Genomic DNA, 22,512 nt, shown 5'->3' with positions numbered 1-22,512 from the left:
CCACAGTTTATAACGAGAATCATTACAGTGATACAACGATGTGTTTAGATTTGGGACATCTGGACCAAAAGACAGACTCACTGCTCAAAAAGATGTTTCCCAACCTCTGTGTCGACAGCGCTTAAAGGGTCATCCAGGAGATAGATGTCTGCATCCTGATACACAGCCCTGAAAAACAAGGAGTTCAGCGCAGCGTGATAATGTCAGGTATGAGGACCGACAACCCAGAGACACATTCAACTACAACCATAACGCTGACATGTTGGGACGTTGTGAAAAATGTAAATAAAAACAACAGAATGTAGTAAACATAGCAAATGTTGAAACAGAGAAATTTTACCAGTCTGAGTCTAAAATAGTTGAACAATTTCAGAATAATGTTCCTTAATGGACAATTGGGAAAACTTTGAATATCCCATCATCTACAGTTCATAATATCATCAAAATATTTTAAAGGTCTAGAGAAATCTTTGACACTTAAACTTAAGATTAGATGGCCATGATTTTTGGGCCCTCAGGGGCCACTGCATTAAAACCAGGTCTGGTTCTGTTCTGGACATCACTGCATGGACTCAGGAACACTTCCACACATCACTGTCTGTAAACACAGCTCACTGTACCATCCACTAATGCTGCTGAAAGCTCTATCAGGCAGAGAAGAAGCCAGATGTGAAGTCGGCCATCTTCTCTGAACCAAAGCTGATTTAAAATGGACTGAGGCAAAGAGGAGAACTGTTCTGAGGTCAGAGGAATCACAATCTGACTTTCTGTTTGGAAACCATGATCCTTTGTACTAAAGAGGAGAGGGACCATCCAGGCTGTTATCAGAGCACAGTCCAAAAGTCTGCCTCTCTGATGGTATGGGGGTGCATTAGTGCCTCAGTCATGGCCAGCTTATACATCTGGAAAAACATCATCAATGTAGAGAAGTATCTACAGGTTTTAGAACAACATATGATCCCATCAAGCAAAAAATCTAGCAAAGACGACCCAGGACTGCTGAGCAGCTAGAATCCTTGGTGAGACCAGAATGGGCCAACATTCCTCTAAATCCTCCAGCAGCTGCTCTCCTCAGGTCCTGATGTTTACAGACTTTTTGGTAAAAGAAGAGGAGATAAGTCACAGAGGGCAACATGGACCAAAAAATGGCACAATTTCTTAGCTTCAACCTTTGATGTGTTCACTGTGTTCCATTATGAATAAAATTAGAGTTTATGGGATTAACAAATTATCATCAGCTTTAATTTACATTTTCTAAAATATTCCAACTTTTCCAGAATTGGTGCTGTACAAATGAAGTAACTGTACCAAACATGTTCCAGTGTTCCTGCTTCACGACGTAGAAACGTTATCTCTGATCGTGTTCCTACCTGGCCAGGTTGATTCGAGCTTTCTGCCCTCCGCTCAGCGTGGCCCCTCTGTCCCCGATCAGAGTCAGATCTCCATCCGGGAGGAGCTCCAAGTCCTGTGCTCAGAAACAACAAAGGCTTTGAGCAACAACAACCGATGGAACAAGTGTTGGGTCGAGCTGCAGCGTGCCGTCTCTCACCTTCTTCAGGGCGCAGGCTTTCAGGACGCGCTCGTACTTCTTACGGTTCAGCTCTCGCCCAAACAGGATGTTGCTTCGGACGGTTCCCGGGAACATCCAGGGCTGCTGGGACGCGTAGGTCAGCTGACCTTTGACCTTCAGCGTCCCCGTGTCGCAAGGCAGCTCCCCGAGGATGGCACTCAGCAGGGATGACTGGTTTGGACACACAGAGGACAAAGTTGGACATGTTTTAAACCAGATAGTTAAAAAGTGAGCCGGTTCATTCGGGCGGACTGACCTTCCCGGCTCCCACAGGTCCAATAACAGCCAGAAGTTGATGAGATTTTACCGCCACAGAAACGTTCTGCAGAGACGGCGAATCCAAACTCTAGCAGGATAACAGAACACAGAGTTATGTTTCCTGCGGCACATCTATAAATATAAGGACTTCCCATTAAAATGCTCACCTTATCCCAGTAACAGGTCAGTTTCTCCATCTCTACAGAGGTTTCCTTCATTTCCTCCAGCTGCAAACCAAAGCTTTTTCTCTCAACTTCACCCAACAGGAGGAAATTCTGCAGAGGTTCATATAGACCAGCGTGATTCATCACACAGGTGACACAACTCTCACCTATATTATCAGACCCTCCAGGATTTCGCGATGTTGCGATCACAACTATTAACGCAAAATCAAGCAAACCCTGTGAAATTGCAACTTTTTGCAACTTTCCCCAAAACACCGCAACTTTAACCCAATATTTATTGTTTCTAAAGTGATTCGCCACCGTTTCTGCAGTCTAGTGTCTTCTTTGTGGGTTTGTGTAGTGTGGAATACAAAATAACCCCAAATAACTCACCAAGAAGACACATGACGTCACTTCCTGTTAACATCAGAATCCAGGGAGCATGCAGGGGCAGCGACCGAAGCCAAAATGTGCGCTAATGCTTCACATTTGGCCACAGAGATTTCAGCAAAGGACCACACAAACCAGTTTCCTACCCAGCTGCAGGAGAGTGAGGGGGGAAGCTGTTTTGCTCGTCCTGCAGTGTAATCATCGAACATAAACGCATCGACAAACACTTTGTGTCTGCAAAACATGTGAGGAGAGCTGCAGACGAGGGACAATCCAGAAATGGTCATGAATGTCAGTTTATAAGCTATCAAAGTTCTCAAATAAAGCACCTTTTGAGAATGTCAATGTTTGTTGGTAATTATCTTACAAAACTAGTAAGTATTTTTGGTTTATATATTAAAAGTTATGGTTGTTTATTGATTTTGGTTAAAAAAAAATCGCAACTCTTAGGAAAATGCCCCGCGAAATCCTGGAGGGACTGATTAACTCCTGAAGGGTCAAAACTTCAACAGTCATTGTCGAAATAGGTTACAGTGGAGAGGTATCATCATGCTTACATCTGTATAAAGTTGTTCATAAACAATGTCCATATAGTCCAGTTTTGAAAGTGGTGTCCTCACTGTTTCTATAATCATTATAATATAATCAAGTTTTCAATAAATTTCCCCTCTCGCAGTGGAGGCTATTTTGAATTGTGCAGAATAAAAGATACTATCGTCTGACAGTTTTATTAAAAACAGCCACAAACGTGTCCCGTTCTGGCAAAGTAAGTCACAATGAGGAATTTTTCAATATTGAGTTGTTATTGTTTTCAAAATCTCCGTCTCAGAAGCTTCAAAATGATATGTAGTTTGTTGAAATTTGGTGATTTATCACCAGACCACAAGCTAAATTTGTTCACAAAAGGTTTGAAAACTCACATTTTTTTCTGGTCTGGAGGGATCTCATCATCTATATTTGAAAGGGGAATCTCCAAGCTTCACAATGATTTTATAGAGAAAAATGGTCCATTTCAAAGGGAATTAAAAGGATTATTTCTGAAGACATACATGTTGGAAAACTTTGATTTAAAGGTAGATTAGGAAGATTATTTGCTATTTTAGTTACCCACTAGATGGTGTCTTTATGGACTCATTTTTACACAAACCTTAATTAGAGCAAAAATCTATATTTTCACTCGTTTTGCACAGCAGTCTGAGCTCGTTCTGATTTACTGAAATAAATAAACCTGACATGAAACATAAGAACGGCATCATATGAATGATAACGTCAATCAAACGCCGTAGACTGAGATACGAAAAGGAGTAGGAGGAACCAAACGCTTATTAATCCTACCATCTGGTTAATGACACATTTTACTGACAGATAAACACAAACAAAAACATTATCGCCCACCTTTTACCTTTCGATAAAAACAGAGCAGAGTTACCTGAATCCTGCGAATGCTCACAAGAGTCTCTGATAACTTCTCGACAGCCAGGGGGCAGTAGAGAGTGACTGTGAGTTTGACGGTCTCGTACAGCGACACGGTGACGAACACGGTGCTGGCGGTGATGGCGTTTCCCAGGAGGACGTAGACGGTGAAGGTGGCGAACACCATGATCTTGCTGCTGGCAAAGAAGGACGCCAGGTTGAGTCCTCGGAGGTACGAGCTCTTCAGCACCTGACGGATTTCCTTCCTGGGAACATTAGGCAGAGAGCGAGTTTGGAGGCAAAGGTTGACAAGACAACAAGAAAGATCCCAAAGAACGACGCCTTTTCAAAGCTTTAATCTGGGGTTTTCTTTACTAGGAGCTTCAGACTTAATAAAAAATTATTACTAAAGACTAAAATATGAACATCATCAGTTTGTGATGAAAAGATGAAAAGATGGATGTAAAAAAAAAACAGAATTTTCAACCAAGAGTCTATCTCCAGTCACCAAAAGTCTGTTAGCAAAATATCTCATGAACCACTGGACTAATTACATTAAAAAAATAAAAAATAAAATCATTGGATGTACATTTACAACTCATTAAACTTTGGAGTCAGCCTGATTCAAGATGCCCACCACAGCCAGTCAACTTTAGCAAACACACAAACAGCTCTAAGTCAGTCGATTTTACAGATGTTGAGCCGATGTTTGGTGTGGTAGTAGCTGAGAGTCGCCCTCAACACACAGTCAGAGCGCTAACACGTTACGTGGCACGCCACACTGTCACTGGACCTAAAACTCAGCACTTTGTGAAGACAGTGGAAATTATTAACCAGAAACACACAGTCATATGGTGTTGAGTTTGAAGGGTTTTATTAACAGCTGCAGAAAATGTTGAAATTTTCCATATTAAAAAATCTCAGTTTGTAGTACATCTAGGAGGACGAAGAATGCACCATGAATGTATTTAAATGTTCGGTTGATCGTTCAGCGCAAATTATTTTCCTGTTCCTGAGAGGAACCGGATGTTTCCCTTCAAGCTTCTTCAGGTAAAATTTTAGTTGTAATGGGGAAGTTTATTATAGGGTAAAACCTGTTGTTGATAAGTCCTGATTATGTTATGACTTCTATTCCAAGTCCCATGGGTTCTCACAGAATGAACTTGTTTATAGGATTAATTTGGAATTTTCTCCTCAAGGGAACCAGACTGACTCGCTCCTCCTTAGCTCGTCCTTTTTGCTCCAATATTACAGTATCTTTAATATAAGCTCCTGTGTTGATTTTGGGGGGCCAGAGCTTTAATTCGGAGCTTCCCGTTCAGACTCCGATGTTAATTAATTATTGTCTTTAAGGCTCTCTGTAGGTCCTGCACCATACATAAATAAACCTGCCTGAGTGATTCCATCAAACAGTGCCTGGAAATTGATTTTCTTCCACGACACAGTAAAGGAAATGAAGGGACAGGGCCGTGCGTTTCTTCGGGATAAAATAAAAGTTGCTGCGTCCTGTGAACAAAAATCTAAACAGCAACAGATCAACCTTTTCACCTGCTGGTTTAAATCCTTCAGAAGGAGTTAATGTGTAGCGAAACATGTCGAATGTGTTAATGTGTTACTGCATCTCCAGCTGGCATTTATTAGCCTCAGTTCCACTGAAGCAGAACCAAACTCTGCAGCTTTACTGGTTCCACCTCCATGTGTTTATTATCACTCACCTTTTGTCTTTAGGCAGCAGGAGATAATAAAAATAAAGGTAAAACAAAACATCTGAAAGGAAAGCTTGAAACAATCTGGGATCGGGATCAATTTGAACAGTTATTCCCGTCAGTGTCCATACAAGTGGATCAATCCTGAACAATAAAAATCTTTGAAGATAAGACCTAATCGTCTCCAACCATCTGATCTCACCTTCGGACTTCAGAGATCAGAGCCGACAGCGGCTTCTCCCAGGCGTACATCTTAATGATCCGGATCCCAGACACCACTTCATTCATCATACGGATTCGACTGTCGGCGAGAACAGCTGTTTTACTCCTGAAAAGGAAACATTTGAGTTACTAAACAACACACAACTTGTTTTTTTTTTTTAAATCACTGAATCAGAAAATTCAAGTGGTTTGGGGTGAAATAATTTCTTTCTCAAAGCTAAACTGAACCGACCCCAAAGCAGCGAGCGTCTTTAACAAGTTCTGCTTTAATTGAAAATGAACTGACAGGGAAAAGTCGGAATTCTTTCAGGTTACCAGCTTTTTGTTTTATTGATTAGTCCTGACATGCAGAATGTTATTCCTCAGAGTCATAATTATTCGGCAGCTAAATAAAACCCTGCTCATTCTGAGTAACCTCATTAACCAGCCGGTGGACTGAACTCAGCGAACTAAAAAACAACTCGACTCGGGGAAGAAAATTACCTCCTAGCACTGCTTAAAGGAATGCATATCGCCAACGCACGGGGTTTAGACTAAGATCAGCTTATGGTCAGAAACGATGGGGATGTTTGTTTTCTAAGGTCAGCTGGCTGTGGCGGCCATCTTGAACTGGGTTGACTCCCAAGTTAATCAGTTGTAGATGCACGTCAAATGATTACTTTCTGCAAGTATCATTAAAGTCAGTCTAGTTGTTCATGACATATTTTAGACAGACTGTATAAACAAAAGAAACATATTTATAAAATAAAAGAAAAGTGAGCTTGTTTTATGTCTTTCGCTGCATGTTGGAGATGGTCAAAAATGAGCCAAACAGAATTTTTTGCATTTGGTTTCTGGGATGAATTTCTTTGAACCAAAGTCTTCAGATACATGTCAGAATCTCCAGACTGTTAAAACCAACGAGAACCGAAGTCCTGATGGACGGTTTGATCAACCAATCAGAATGAAGTTGTCACCCGTGGACATTTTCTTTGGACTTTCTCAGTGGGTTTGGCTTTTCTGGAAGGGCTGGTTGTAAACGGTGTAGCTGGAGCTGATCCTCCATCTTTAACTACATGGGAAATGACAGCAGGTGGAAGTATATCCACCTGCTTGATAAAAAGACGGGTTTTTTTTGTTGAAAAGGCTCATCCTACGCCAGAACATTTGGAGCTCTTTATGCTTTGATTTGCTAGCTGTCAATGAACTCAGATTGATTCGATTCAGGAGGTTCTTCTGTGAGCCTCTGCGACCCAAATGAGGAAACTGAGAACCCCCATTAACGTTTCGAGACATTTAAGAGACTCTCTCATGAATGCTGCTCGCCAACAGTCACAGCCCAGTGAGATCTTGGCTTTAGGACTAAAACTTGCACCACTTTTATCCATCTGCCGGCTGCCACAGTACCCAGAAATCCCTTCGTATAATGGTGGCATCATTGTGAAGCTTCGGCATTCCCCTTTTTAAATATACAACTGGAATTCCCAACGTTGTCACTCCGGATCGATAAAAACTGAGTTTTCAAACAGACACTCTCGTAGGCAAACCTAGCTTGTTGCCAGGTGATAAATCACCAGGTTTCAACTAATTACATATCATTCTGAAGCTTTTGAGATGGAGAATTTGAAAATATTAACTCAATGTTGAGAAACTTTTCATTGACAATTACAGTGACAATAAATTTTAAAAATTCATTGGTCATTTTTATTTTAAGTTGATTAAATTTAACTGGAGAACATCTCAAGAAGGTCCCAGCTCAGTGCTTCAAAAACCTCAGTGGGGTCTTGACAACAAATTCGAGACAAACAAAATCATTTGGGAAGTCTAACCTTCTGAAGAGGGACTGACCGGTGTGAAGAACATTACCTTTCTCAGTACCTTACAATGAGCACTCTATATGCTAGAAGCTGGACATGTCTGTAAAGATTTAAGTGTTTTTCCACATTAACATAGTTTGCCTCCAAATGGTGGAAATTTAAGAAGGAACGTTCATGCTCAGAAGCACTAAGGTCCTAATTTTAACCTTCATCTTTTACTTAAAAAGACAAGTATTTATGATATATTCTTAAATGCAGCTAAAGCAGAAGAACAAAAAGAACTTTGTGTGTTTCTTACCTGAAAAGGCCGAAGAGTTTTCCAAACCACGTCTGTATGGGCATCATGAGCGCGATGGCGGCTACGCCCATCAGACACGAAGGGCCAACTTCATACCAGAGAACAGCGATGATCACCACGGCTTGGAGCGGCCCCACCCACAGGTAGTGCAGATTGAGCGTAATCTGCAGAGTCGATAAATGACAATTAAAGCCAGGATCTCACTGGGCTGCAGCTGTTAGTGACTAACTGGTGAAGATTAGTCACTAACAGCTGCAGAGGCTCGCAGTTGTGTCGCCCGAATTTTTTAAAATGGTGAAAAAAGTTGTGCGACAAATTTTCTTTCTAAATAGTTGTATAGTGGAGTTATCGCAGGCATCTCAAACCCGTTTTGAGCCATTCTCAGTTGTGTTGGGGGCAACTCAAACCCTTATCAGTTTTGTCACAAACATCTCAAATCCTTCATTTTGTTGCGGGCAAACACTTATTAAAAACAAGAAATTAAAAACTGGTTCCAGTCTGCATATCTTCATTACAAAAGTGTACTCCAGTAGATTAAATCAAACATGGGTGTGGCTCCCTAGGTTGGGTACAAAGCGGACTGAGGTAAGTACAATGTGGGTGGAGGTGGGCACCATTTTGTGCACCCTAAAAAATGTTGTGGTTTTAAAAATTGGTCACTGATAATGCAGCTGCACAGCTCACTGGCTGCAAATGTTCAAAATTTAGTAAGACTGCAAATTACATTTTGCCTATTTTCTCACAGTCTTGAGTTGCCAACTAGTCCACAGAAGCCCAGTGAGACACAATGCTAAGGTTAAATGGCATCATCTTATACCAAACACTCTACAACACATCATCCTGAAGGTCTGAGTGGATTTACCCAATGTGTTAGTTAAAACAAGAGGACCACCAACAGAACATAATATGCCTGTCAGTAAATTGTCATCTATCCATCCATTTTCTTTACCCGCTTCTCCATTTTTGGGTCGCAGGGAGCTGGTGCCTATCTCCAGCAGTCACTCTGTGAGAAGTGGGAGGACACCCTGGACAGGTTGCAAGTTCATCACAGGGACACATAGAGACAAACGAGACAAACAACCATTCACACTCTCACTCACAGAAGGACAATTTAAGAGTTACTAATAAACCTAACATGTATATCTTTGGTCTGTTGGAAAGAAAGTCAGAAAGGCCTCAGGTCGGGAAGCGATCCTGCAACCTTCTTGCTTGGAGGCGACAGCTCCAACCACTGCACCACTGTGCCACCCCAGAAAACAGTCAGAATAATTAAAATCTAAAGCATAGATTCCCTCACACATCAATCCAGAATACATGTGTTTAGAGCTGGAGCACAGACAAGGTGTTCACAAAGGGTTCACCTCTGACCTTGACCTTTGACCCCATGACTCTGAAATCAATAGGGATCATCTGCAACCCATGAGGTGTCCAGATGAGCAGTTTGACATTTCTGTTAAAGGGTTATGGATTTAGAAATTGTCCACAGACAGATGGACAGTGCCCAAACATACTACGTCCCGTCTGACGGGCGAATAACTACAAGCTCACCTCATCAAAACATCTGACATCATTTGAAAGCAGGTTGACTATCTGTCCAGTAGTTGTTTGACCCATAGCCTCACTGCTAAGACAGAGAGCCTGGCAAGAAAAAAAAGAAACATCAATAAGAGTGATGAGTTCAATATATTCCTTTTTGTTGAACATCTAAATTTTTGACGGACCTTCTTGTAGATCATGTGACACAAGGCCACTCTCATCTTCATGCCGATTCTTAGAACGTGATAGTAGTAAAGGTGTTGGAGGATCATGCCTCCGAAGGTGGAGACGGACAGGGCAGCAGCGTAACCATACGCCATATAAAGACTTCTCTGATCTTCCTGGTGATACGACTTAAAGTGCTGGATTATTTTCCCCAGAAGAAGAGGCTGGATCACCTTTATGGCTTCCTTTTTGAAAAAGAAAAAAAGACAAAGGACAAGAAATACTTTTCAGCCTGAGAAATATTCTAAAATTGAGTTAAACTCAAAGAAAATGGTCAGTATCTAATGCTCAGAACAGACCAGTGAAAATGCAAACAGGCCGGCCACTGCATAGGACCATCCATAGGCTTTGATCAGAACTCTGCTGAGTTTTGGATCCTGAAGTTCCTTTGAAGCTCTTCGGACTTCATGAACCCAAAATCTACAAAGAAAGACAAAGAAGACATGAAACCGAATGTTTAGTCGTTCTTTTTTAATAAAAAAATGACATATAGAACGATGTTCCAGATTGAAATTGGGCTGAAAAATCTGCTATCATAGCAACTATGGGATTATTTTTAATACTTTGGAGAGGATGAACTTTCTGTGGAAGACGAAGTGAGTCAGGAAAAAGAAATAAACACCTATTGAAGGCCAAGGCCTAAAGACGCCATCACAACCAACAAACAGGATCAGAGACAAGGGGCCCATTCTGCACCGATGAAGAACCCTGTAAAAGCAACCCTAGCAGCCCTTACTCCCATAGCTGCCTTCAAAGAACGCCTCGAAGAACCTCGTCATCTTCTCCAGATCCACGAAACACATGTAGACTAGAGAGTCCAACTAACCTAACCCTCCCTTCCAACACTCTGGAGGAAACATTTACACAAAGGCGGAGCGGTGTGATCCCTAATAGTTGGAACAGACTCTCCAGAACCCCGGTGTGTCCCTCCACAGGTGTTGTCCCGGTCCTCCATGCAACAGGGAAGAACCACGTCAACCATGACAGCTCCACACCGTCCAAAGCCGTCAGCATCTCAGGGTGACGCGACAATATCCCCGATACAACTCACCGTGTGACCTGTCCAGGGTGCACCCCGCTTACCGCACAAAGGCCGCTGCAGACAGGCACCAGCTCCCCCGAGCCTAGTTTGGTTCGTAGACCACTTACTTCGATAACACCAGTCACTAGGAAACAGCAGCCGGGTCAAATCTTAGGGACTGTGAGAATGTGCAGACGTTCATATTCAAGAAGGATTTCCCAAAATTTTGTTACAAAACTAAAACTTACATGTTTTGTAAAAAAGGCAGCTTGTAGACTCGTGGTAAAAAGTTAACGTAATCGTCTCCTTTCTATCAGTCTCTCACATGGTTGTGGAGGATTTTGGCCCACTCTTCTTTCCAACGTTGCTTCAGTTCATTGAAGTCCAGACCTCAGCAAAACAAGCCCACACCATCAGCCCTCCACCACCATGTTTGACAGTCGGTACTAGGTGCTGTGATTTTTGTCGAACACGCCGCTGTGCATTATGGGTAAACCTCTCTACTTTTGCCCCATCTGTCCAAAGGACGTTGTCCCAAAAGGACTTTATTCCGATGAAACTTTACAAACCTGAGTCGTGCTGCCGTGTTTTGTTTTTAGAGATGGGACTCCTGCAGCCTTTCCAAACGAGCCACGCTTGTTCAGTTTTTCTCTAATCGCCATGACCTTTAACCTTTAAGCTGCTAACTGTAGAGTCTGAGCTGGAGCTCCTGAGTTTGTTACAGTTTCTCTGGGCGTTACACGTTTATATGGTGTTGACATCCACTGCTGGGCAGATTGGCAGCTGTCCTAAATGTTTTATATTTGTGAATAATCTTCCTCTCTGAACAGTGATGCACTCCCAAGTTGTTTGGAAATGACCTTTGACCCTTCCTAGATTGACGGGCAGCAACAGTTGTTTCTCTACGGTCATTGCTGATGTCTTTCCTGCTTGGCGTTGTGTTCACACACACCTGTCTGCTCCAGACAGATGTTTAAATTGAGCTGGGAGCTCTTGGAGTTTTTATGATTCTTCTGATAATTACATAATCCAACTTCGGGGTGAACTTACAAGAACCTCCACTCCTGACCTTTGAACCGGAATCATCCAGCTTCACTTTTCAGATTGGAATAAAAAACTAAGCTCAACAGAGCGAAGGCACAGACTGGACGTGGGGACAAGAAAAGACTAAAAATAACCACAATCTTCATGATAAAGATGGCGGCAAAAAGATCAATGCAACCCATTAAAAATGGTACTAATACTAGACTAAATTTAAACGCAGTCCCACAAAATATTTCAGTGTGTGCACCTGAGACGGCACCACTTTCTGCCTCGTCACCTGACCCAGACGAGTCCACACCAACTCCGAGGAACACAACAGGATGTTCTGCTGCTTCCAGACACCGAACTGGCGGTGTTTATCTGTGGAACCACGTCTGTTTGAGCCAACACGTTTCCTTGAAGTAATCCATCAGCGTGGGACGTACCTCTGCAGCTCCTGTCCCAGGGTTTCAGAGCGGTCCTCTGGAAGAACTCTGTACATGTCCCTCTCATCCAGTCGCCTCTTGTGGCCGAGGCGCAGCAACGGCGTCAACCAGCTGCAACACATTTAGAGCTTAAATAAGAACGAATCATCTTATTGTCGCGGGCTGAAGAAAAAGGCAAAAGGTGGGCAATGCTCTTGGATGCGTCTGTTAGCAAAATATCTCAGGAACCAGTGGATACATTTTATTGAAACTTTCAGGAAATAATCTCTGGATGTGCGTCCATGACTGATTAACGTTTGGAGTTCCTCCCATTCAACACAGCCGCCACAGCTAATGGATGTCAGCCAACACAAAGATGGATGTAACTCGCTCAGTTTTACAGAAACTGAGGTAAAACTTGATGTGGTAGTAGCTGAGAGTTGTACACGACACATTGCACGCCTCTGTTAGTTAAAACAGGTGTAGGAGAAGGACGACTGTAGCTAAATAAAACTTTATGGCAATCTGCAAACAATTGTTAGTATTAGTGTTAGTATAAATGATTTGTAGCATTTTAAAAAATAAAGATGTTATCGGTCAATGCAGCTTTGTATTTAACACTTGTGCCCTCAGGCATTTTTGTACATTTAGTCCAACTTGTGTTTGATTTGGTGATCATTTTGGCCGTGCTACAGCTTGTGGCATGAGTTCTTTGGAGGAAATTTTTCCTTTGAGTAACATTTTTAAAATCCAATGTCTTTTATAGTCTGTTGATGTGTTTTGGACCCCCTGGACACCTTTGTGGCAAAAATATACACACAAAAAAAACTGACAAAATCCCCAATAATCTCTTAACTTCAGATTTACTCAAACTACCAAAGACTCAATCATTTTCAGGAGTTCAACCCTTTAAATGCCTGCTTAATTATTTCAAATATATAATTATTTATAACAAAAAAAATCTATAATTTTCCATACAATAAATATAAGGAGGATGGGGCCTTGATAGTGATTCAACTCTTGGACTGATTTGATCATATTAGTATATTTTCAAGTAGTACCCGATCCTCCCTCTGCCTCATTGACTTCCATTAAAACTTCATATTTTATTCTCTCTGTCATCACAGAATAAAATGCATTCTGTAATGTCAGCATTTCATTTTTAAGAAAGGTGGTCGTGTTTGTAGTTTTTACTGTATTTCACCGGATTCAGCTGTTTTCTCACTGGAGGCCGATGCTTAAAGTTACTGCAGTTTACCAGTCAGATTAAAATATGTGGTTTTAATGGAAGTCAGTGAGGTATTTTTGGCCACAGTGTTCAAAGGGAGGATCTGGTACTACATGAGAAATATTAATATAATCAAATCAGCTTTGATGTTAATCTTTGACATGTCCAAAACTAATCACCACCAGCCTCCTTATATGTATTATATGGGAAATAAATGATTTTTTGTGTATTTTTTTTTAATTATAATAACTTGTTTTTTTTCATCAGATGACAATAAATTGATTTTTAAATTCACAACTAATTTCCAGCTGACTAGAAGGAAAATGTACCAACAAACAAACAAACAATTACAAAACTAAAAATCTGGCAAAAATATTTCATTTATGAATTTTGTCAAGATTTACATTATTCACAATGTTCCTTCATTATTATTATTATTATTATTACTATTTAATTGGCAACATTTTAGTACCAAGTTTTTGAAAAGTGACCAGAATGCTGCCACAAATATATTTTGCCCAAACTCTGCTGACATGGTTGAGGGAATTAGTTTCAAGATACATAAACAGGAATTGGCAGCAAGTTTTATTTAAAATCATATTTACAAAAAACATCTTACAAAAGCAATATATACATTTTGTTTTTACAACAAAATAAGATGTGTGTGTGTGTTGTTGTTGTTGTTGTTGTTGTTGTAGCTGCTTCACATCTAAGACTTATTACACACCCAGTTATCCTCACTTCTACATTTGCGACAGGTATATTTCTTGCAAACTGCACACTGTTTTGTGCTGCGGTTTTTTTTGCAGAGTGTCTGAACCTGACACTGCGTCGTCTTTCCAGGACCAGGCTGGGGACGTGGCTTTTTCATCATGGCCTTTTCCAGCATAAAACGCTGTCGGAGTTCCAGTGCAAGCCCATGTATAAAGTCTCTTCTGCTTTCGGTGGACCCAGTGCAGGCCTTGTACAATACATATGCATTTATCGCTGCCAGGTCAAGCATGTTGTAGAAGACGGCAATGGGCCACCTGCGTGTGCCGGCACATGCCATCTGGTTCATTATGTTGCATGCCACACTGCAAAAAATAAAGTAAATGTTAGATTTTGAAAAACAGTACGACGAGTATAATATAAATCTATAAAGCCATTGCAACAACATTATTTATCTACATACCTTCATGGAGTTGTAATCTGTTACAGTGTTTGGTTTTTGTTTATGCTCACTGGCAACTAGCACTTGTTGGTGCATGGTGCTGAGAACACAGACCAACTTGTTCTTCTTAGGAGCATACATATAGCAGAGTTGTGTTGTGGTTTAGCAGTCTGTTAACCAGTGACATAGACGTGAAGAAGTTGTCCATGGTTACATTTCTTCCCTTGCTGAGAAATGGTTCCATGAGTTTCATGACAACATTCTCAGAGAGTCTTTCTCCTTTGGGATGATTGGGGTCCTTTCCTAAATATGGAATGGCGTTGCACATATACTTCGTCTCTAAGTCTGCAGCGATACAGAACTTTATGCCAAATTTATCTGGCTTGGTTGAGATGTACTGCGTAAATGGACAGCAGACCTTGGTTGGAAACAGCTGCTCATCAACAGTAATGTGCTGTCCTGGTACGTAGCACTGATGGCAGTTACATATGAAATGTTGCCAAATGTCCGAAACTGCAGCAAATCTGTCAATCTTCACACATTCAGCACGAGTGTCCTTGTTGTCAAACCGCAAGTACCTCATGATTTCTTTGTAGCGGTTACGGGACATCGTCTCCTTGATTGCAGGCACAGCATATTTGATCGTTGCACCAATTGGGCATAAAGTTGCTTGTAGAAACAGAATTCATTGAGAAATATAGATATACATATACAAGATGTAATGCTTGAATCAGATACTATATTTATTATTTTTTACTGTAGTTCTGAAAAGACAGTGGCATCCATTTATGTTCTTTTCACATATTCACCACATCTTCAGAGCAAAAACATGTGAATAGAAGCCCTTGAGAAAGAGTGAGAATGTCGTTGGGGTGGTGGGTGTGTCTGTGTTAGCTGCAAGCATTTGTAATAAAAAAGGGCAACTAATAGCCCTCAAATTGTTAAGCAGAAGGAGGGGGTTTGTCCTCAGGATCTCCAAATTTCAGTCTCTTTAGTGTTAAACATAGCATTTAGTCCTGCTGTTTATTATGAGTTTTTATTTATATTTAGTTCACAAAAAACAAGACAGCACAATGATTTAATCAATGACATAATGTGTATTTAGAGTAATAATGTATACTATAATAATGTATAGTTTGATGTATACTGTAGGTTTGTTTAGAAAGGAGAAATGTTGCACATTATCATTTAAATGTTAGATGTGGTTTCAGTGGAGTTTGTTTTTTAATGTTTGACAGATTTTAAAGGCAGAAGAAAATATCTCACAACTATTAGCACTTTACATTAAGTTTTACTACTACTGAGTCCAAATACATACTAATGTTTGCAGTTTTTACTAAAGGTTTATCGAAAACAACAACTTCTGTACTGCATATTTTTACTTTGTTATCTTGAATAAATCTGTCACAGAGATGTGTTCACTTACCACAGAAAAAGTCTGGAAAAACAGTTTGCTGTTTCCAGCGGATTGTTGCTGCCTCCTGTCTCCGTGAGCTCCATGGCTGTAATGACATGTGTGTGAGTGTGTGTGTGGACCAGTGCAGCAGTCCAGGTGTGTCTCTCTTCAGGTCCTCAGTGGAAGCGTTTTTATGCTGCGGGATGAGGCGTTCGCGTGCCTCTGTGGAGTGTTGGATTTTATTCCCCGCCTCGACTTGTCACCGCTTGTTTCTGCGCTCACAGTCAGCGCTGCTGCTACGATAAATACTGATCGTTGAAGTCATTGTTTTCATTTTTAATGCTCCTGAATCTTGATTAATTCTCAGTCACTCCTCCTCCTTCAACTCATTTAAGAAGAGTTAAATCTTACGTCCGTGTTTAGGGATCTCTCATCACGTGACGCGCTTTCAGCCAATCACGTTTGGCGGCGACAGGCGCTGAACGGCAGTTAAATCCTCACGAGACAAACGGACTCAAAACAGATCCTTTTGGCCTCCGCTTATAGTTATGACGCATTCGAGGACCTCGGAAATTAAATTGGAAGTCAAAATGTCAGTTTCGACACTTCGTGTTCAGTTTAAAACCCGGTGGAAAAGGTTTCGTTTTCTTCGCTTCGCTTCAGCCGCTCTTCGTCTAAGTTCACTAAACAAGAAAACAAACGGTGGAATGGCGCTTTAGACGTGATGTGTAAAGTTTTATTAAACTAACAACACAGTAATATAAATGAGGAAGTCACGGCTATAAGAAACTTGGTGCGCTTGTTTTGAAACTAGAATATCCGGAGCTCGTAGTTACCATTGAATGCAGCTATAACCCGTGCAGGCGCGTGGTGTTTAGCTCACCTGTATAATTTAATCCAACAGACTGAAACTGTATGAAATATTAAAACCTTTACAATAACATGAATCATTTCTCCTCCCATTAAGCACAATTAGTCCAGACAACACACCTGAGTCGAAATAAAGATTAACTATAAAGGGTCTGAAGTTTGAAAGGTACCAATAAATCTACTAAAACTCAACTCTTACTACATCTGCATTTGTGCAATTTTAGCCATTTATACATAAATAGTTCAGCTACTTCAGAAGATGGGTGCTGTGACTTCTGGTTTTTGTAACTTTTATACTTAAAAATAAAATTAAACTTTTTTAGAAATTCCCCCAGAAAAACACATGGAGCTCTCTTACTTCAAAATTATTGTTCTCTTTGAAACCTGCTTCAGCATACTCGCTCTACTTTTGTCTTCTTATGCTACTTTTAGCTGACCGTTTGCTGCTTTTACCTACTTTTAGCTGACCGTTTGCTGCTTTTACCTACTTTTAGTTGACCGTTTGCTGCTTTTAGCTACTTTCAGCAAACCCTTTGCTGCTTTTACTTTTAGCAAAGCCTTTGCTGCTTTTAGCTACTTTTAGCTGACCCTTGGCTGCTTTTAGCTACTTTTAGCAAACCCTTTGCTGCTTTTAGCTACTTTCAGCAAACCCTTTGCTGCTTTTACTTTTAGCAAACCCTTTGCTGCTTTTAGCTACTTTTAGCTGACCCTTTGCTGCTTTTAGCTACTTTTAGCCGACCCTTTGCTGCTTTTAGCTACTTTTAGCTCTGTTTGCTGCTTTTAGCTACTTTCAGCAAACCCTTTGCTGCTTTTAGCTTCTTTTAGCTGACTGTTTGCTGCTTTTAGCTACTTTTAGCAAACCGTTTGCCACTTTTATTCAACCCTTTGCTACTCAGCTACGTCTACTGAACTCTTTGCTGCTTTAGCTCTCATCTAGCATTGTGCTCCTTTTAGCTTTCACAATCCACTTTCAGCTGGTTTCAGCAGCCATTCAGCGCCCAGCGATCACACGGTGTTCTCCCAGAAAATAATAATCTGGGATTATTTTTGCAATAATCTAATCTGACAAGCAGCTGGTTTGATGTAGAAGAAGTATAAAGAGAACTGAGATCAAACACAGAATAAAGCTGCTGACAGTGGTTTCGAGTCACTATGATAATCACATGTGTGTCTCACTCCTTGAAAGCACTCTTAATAAAACAGGCAGACAGAAACTAAGCCTCAGGCAGTCACTGAGCTATAAACTGTACTGAAATGGTAAAACATTATGTCAGGTTTTAGGTTTTTACAGTATTTTATGAAGGAGGTGAAAGAAGTTAAAGAATAAACTAAAACTTTGAGTTAAGAGTGAAAATCAATTGAAAACCTTAGTGTGAAATCTGAGAGGATTCAAGAGAAAAGCATAAGTCCTACAGCAGAGTGAGACTCAGTGGGTGAGAGAAGAGAAAATTACACAGATTTAGATGTTTCAACTGTAGAAGAAATGTAAAGTTTGTGGAGGAAAAACTGTTTTCAGAGACTTTGGACAACTTCATCACTCTAAGTCGAACATTTTGTGTTTATAAAAATTAAACTGTGATTGTGTTAAAAACCATGAAAGACTTGAAAAGTACCAGTTCAGTCATGTAAGATCTCACTTCCTGTGACCCATTTAAATGTTTCTACTCTGACGTACGCCTGAGCTGCAGAGATCCACAGGTCCATTGTGGTGGATGTGGAAAGGGTTCAGCTTTGTTTTGTTTTTTAACATATTTCGTTGAAAATGTACGATGCACTGCTTCCAAAAGTAATATCGCACTATTCCCAAATGAGCTGCACGTTTTGAGGTATATTTGAAAGTTTTTTTCTAAAGCTGAGGTAAACCCACAGGAACTTTAAGAAAGCCTCAGCAGCTGACTTAAGAACCTCACCTCGGATAAGGGTGACCTAGCACAGTGCGTCTCAGCGGAGCCAAAAGTCCAAAGTCCTGATATGTCAACCGTCCCTTCTATCTGTTCGAGGAGACACTTCGCCCTCACTGACAGCTGGTTAATAATTGAAAGGTTGATTCTAAACTTGGTCTTAACATTTATTGGAGCTTTTAAAAACAGAGTAAATTTTAAAAAAAGGCTTTTAAATGGCATAATTATATCTAAATGTCACATTAATATGTGAATAAATGTGAAGAACTTAAAGCCACCAGTAGAGGGAGCTCTAAGCCCATTCATAAACATTAAATGTCTTTCATTGAGCACTACTGTATGATCCAAAAGGTCCCGCACAGAATGAGCCCAGAGGAAGTAACGTCCAGGTGGTTGTGTACTTTTTACCTCGCAGATGGAGCGCTTTACACCGATGCGTTCTGATTGGTCGTCAGCGTGGCGGGCCCCAGCTGCTGCTCAGACACATCTGTACACCAGGGGCTGGCGCCGGCGAGGCAGAGTGGGAAACAAACTGAGCTGACAAGTTCGGACAGAGAAGAGTTTGATTAAAAACACATTTATGATCCAGTTGGATGAGGAGAAAATAAAAAAAGAAAGATGCACTTTTTCTTAGGTGAGAAATTTCACAAGTTTTCCTCCTTTATGATCACAACTTTGTGATTAGATTTATAAGCACATCATGTCATTACCGTATATTATGTATAATTTTTAATCATGGTTTATTTGTGAGCAAATTTGTTTTACAAGACTGGTAAAAGCATCACAGTACATCCAGTTTAATGACAAGACATGTTTTAAAAAATATAAACTTTAAAAAGTTCTCATTGCAATATCATGAAAAACAATATAGATGTTTAACGTGTCCTTAAAGTAAAAGTTTGAGACTAGATGACAACTACTGTGTGTTTGTTCACCTGCAGAAGTGTGTAATTAACAGTGAATGTTTGATTAATGGGAGAAATTACATTTTCTCTGAAGTGTGTTTAGTGTGTTTAGTGTGAAGTGTGTTTACTTACAGAAACAGCTGACGTGACTGAAAACAGGTGAACAATGCTGACGTTCATGGAGGAGAAGCTTGGGATGGAGAAGTCTGACAGTTTTGATGTGCTGGTTCGTATTTACGCTCAGATTTGTGGAGCCAATAATGCAGACAGGTTTTTAAAACAATCTAAATTAAAACAAACCTGAAAAGAGGGACCATGTAACCCGTTACTCTATTACAGCCAGCCTAATGTAGGTTCGTTTACATTGAGTGCGTACCCGCATTTTAGAATTGCGTGTCAGTATATCAACAAAACTACTGGAGTAAACTCAAACTGCACCATTTGATGTAGTTCAGGAGAACCATGTTTGTTTTGTTTGATTTGATATTTTGCAATGAGCACCTTTAATTTTTGTTTTTACTGTAAAACACTTCAAGCTGACACTGAGTTAGTGACACAGCAGTTCGTTCATTTGTTTTCCCTGATTGTTTCTTCTTTTATCCAGATAGTTCAGATTTTTTTGCAGTGGCTTCTTTGGAACGATTATGAGCAGGTAATTAGTTATCGTGGTTTGAAGAAACAGAGTTAAATTCTGACGGTGAGCTCCAGCAGGGTCAGGACTAAAGTGGATGCTGCCGTCTTAAAATTATTCTCCAAAATTTCATATTGGTTCATGTAAACATATAAACCTGTATGTTACTGTTAATTTAGCATAACATCGTTATTTACAAGAAATTTTAAGGTTGTTCGCAAGCACAAATAACAGCTAGCTAACACTATTGGTGTTTGGGAATATTTCTCCTAGAATAATCATGTAATGCAAAACATGGCGTTATGTGAGGATTTATTAATGCATTTCCATAAAACATTTTTGAGATTAAGTCGTTTTAGGACAGCATAAGTTCACTTTGTTCTCAGCTAGTTCATCCATCCATTTATTTCTCCAAACTGAGGTTGCTCAAAGAGCCATCTACAACAGGTAAGATATTGATTATTCATATCCTTCCAGAAAAAAAACCCTAAGTGTAAAGCTCCAAACCATGTCAGCTTGATTTTGGTTCATTTAATTTTGATTTTACTGAGTAATCAGCCGATATTAGCTTGCTTATAGGTGTTTTTTTCTTGATGGATGGGGGTAAGAACATGATCGGAAACAACCTTCAGGCTTTGCTCGGCATCAACTACTTTATGAATCCATCATTCATGACATTAATACCTGACGGCTAATTATAACCTTCTGAAAATCTGCTCTTCTAGCCACCCATGAACATCTACATTACGTTCCATCCTCCTCCGTCAGATTTCTGCTGAAGTCATCAGGCGTGCACATACCAGGGACCTGACAGGAGGATGTCATGGAGGAGTGTCGGGATGCGTGGATCTGTCAGGTCTCATGTTTCAGTGAGCTGGGACACAAACCCCTGCAGCTTACATTCACTCATTATGTAATAACTAATCCCCTCTGTTTGGAATACCAGGCGTCATTTCTCGTCTGTCTTCCTAATGTGTTGACCGGCAGCTGATGAAGCGTCTCTTCAATTGACTCAAGTCTCCACTTTATCTGTTCACGCATGAAAAACGCCTCACATGCATCCAGACGGGTTTTATAGGTCACTCTAGCGTGTTCTCCTGTGACTTCCAAACGTTCACATGCCAACATTTTTAAATCTGAACACAAACAGAAAACCAGCCTTGCAGAGCTCAGTTAATGTGAGCTCTCAGACTGCAGGTTTACTCGTGGTTCCTAGAGGTTTTTAAAGTAAAATGGGAAGCAGAGCTTTTCGTTATCAGGCTTCTTTTATGTGGAACTGGTTCCCAGTTTTTGACACTGTGGGGTTAAAATTGTCCTTTTTGATAAAGTTAGTTACTTCGACCAACCCTAAGTTTGCTGTTGCTACAGGATGTCCTGTAATGCAGAGGTCCCCAAACCCTGGGCCATGGACCGGTACTGGTCCACGGGTCATTTGGTACCGAGACGCACAGAAAGAATAATTAACTTACAGTATTTCCGTGTTTTTTATTTTCGGAGTGAACATTTATTTTGAAAACTGACTGGATTCTCTCCACTATATCCGTCTATGACTCACTCTTGATGCGTGTCAGAATGCTTATCTAGGTCACGTGATCCGTTACCGCTAAAAACAAACCCACAAGCAGCAAAACGAGTAAAAAACAAACGTCTCTGGAAGCCGTAGATGGGACCGTCTCGTCACTGAGAAACAGGCTCAGGGCTCCCACTGATTCAGCGTTATGATGAGTTGGATTCTTTGTGCACTTTATATTTGTGGTGTCTCTTATTTTGAAGGGCATGTTTAAACACAGAGAACAATAGGGGGAGGAGAGGGTGTTATTCATGTTGATAACGCAATACCAGGACGCAGTTAACAAAGCTGCGAGGACACGTTGGCTTTACATTTATTATGTTTTAAAAAAGACCCCCACTTTCATGCTGGTCGTATCATTTTTATTTTTTTTTTGTATTTATCCGCCACACTTTTAAAAGGCGGGTCTGTGAAAATACTGCCTGATAATGAAGCGGTCCGTGGAGCTAAAAAGGTTGGGGACCGCTGCTGTAATGCATGGTTCTGAAAGTTCTGAAATATTACTTTAATGCCTAATATATTTGTTTAATGGAGCCAGTCTGCAGCTACAAATGTAGCATTGGGTTTTGCGGTGTCTTGCAGAAATGAAAAAGCCCTTTTAAATAAACTCTTCTGGGTAGTATATGTTGTTAAAAAAACCTGTATTCATGAAGCATTATTGGTGCCTTCATGAAAGCGCGGGTTCCACAAGTCACTGTCCCTCTGTTTGCTAGCCTAAAGGAAGCAGTGTCCATTATTTCTGAAACATATTTTCATTTGGCAAACTTCAGCACAGTTCTTCCACTTCGCTGCAGTCCGTTCTTGAAGGACT

The 22,512-nt window shown here is 40.6% G+C and overlaps 1 protein-coding gene across 2 annotated transcripts in view; it reads right to left on the bottom strand.

Annotated features, from left to right (window-relative positions):
• The window catches only part of LOC108245691 (multidrug resistance-associated protein 4), a 31,073-nt gene extending 14,809 nt beyond the window's left edge, over nucleotides 1-16,264 (bottom strand). The window contains exons 1-13 of one of the 2 annotated variants that reach the window (XM_017432802.3): nucleotides 15,855-16,264; nucleotides 12,069-12,179; nucleotides 9,878-9,998; nucleotides 9,539-9,763; nucleotides 9,366-9,455; nucleotides 7,818-7,981; nucleotides 5,704-5,829; nucleotides 3,812-4,061; nucleotides 1,996-2,103; nucleotides 1,827-1,916; nucleotides 1,550-1,741; nucleotides 1,371-1,465; nucleotides 82-168 (exon numbers count right to left, since the gene is read on the bottom strand). In XM_017432802.3, the coding sequence (XP_017288291.1) occupies nucleotides 82-168; nucleotides 1,371-1,465; nucleotides 1,550-1,741; nucleotides 1,827-1,916; nucleotides 1,996-2,103; nucleotides 3,812-4,061; nucleotides 5,704-5,829; nucleotides 7,818-7,981; nucleotides 9,366-9,455; nucleotides 9,539-9,763; nucleotides 9,878-9,998; nucleotides 12,069-12,179; nucleotides 15,855-15,928 (1,733 nt within the window). In that variant the 5' untranslated portion in view covers nucleotides 15,929-16,264. The remainder of the gene's footprint in view (nucleotides 1-81; nucleotides 169-1,370; nucleotides 1,466-1,549; nucleotides 1,742-1,826; nucleotides 1,917-1,995; nucleotides 2,104-3,811; nucleotides 4,062-5,703; nucleotides 5,830-7,817; nucleotides 7,982-9,365; nucleotides 9,456-9,538; nucleotides 9,764-9,877; nucleotides 9,999-12,068; nucleotides 12,180-15,854) is intronic. The other variant, XM_037973809.1, reaches the window with a different exon arrangement.
• Nucleotides 16,265-22,512: the final 6,248 nt, after the last annotated feature.

Source organism: Kryptolebias marmoratus, linkage group LG23 (assembly GCF_001649575.2).
Source record: "Kryptolebias marmoratus isolate JLee-2015 linkage group LG23, ASM164957v2, whole genome shotgun sequence".
NCBI classification, from domain to species: Eukaryota; Metazoa; Chordata; class Actinopteri; order Cyprinodontiformes; family Rivulidae; genus Kryptolebias; species Kryptolebias marmoratus.
Note: the sequence above shows the minus strand (reverse complement) of the source record. Positions and strands in the feature narration are given on the sequence as shown.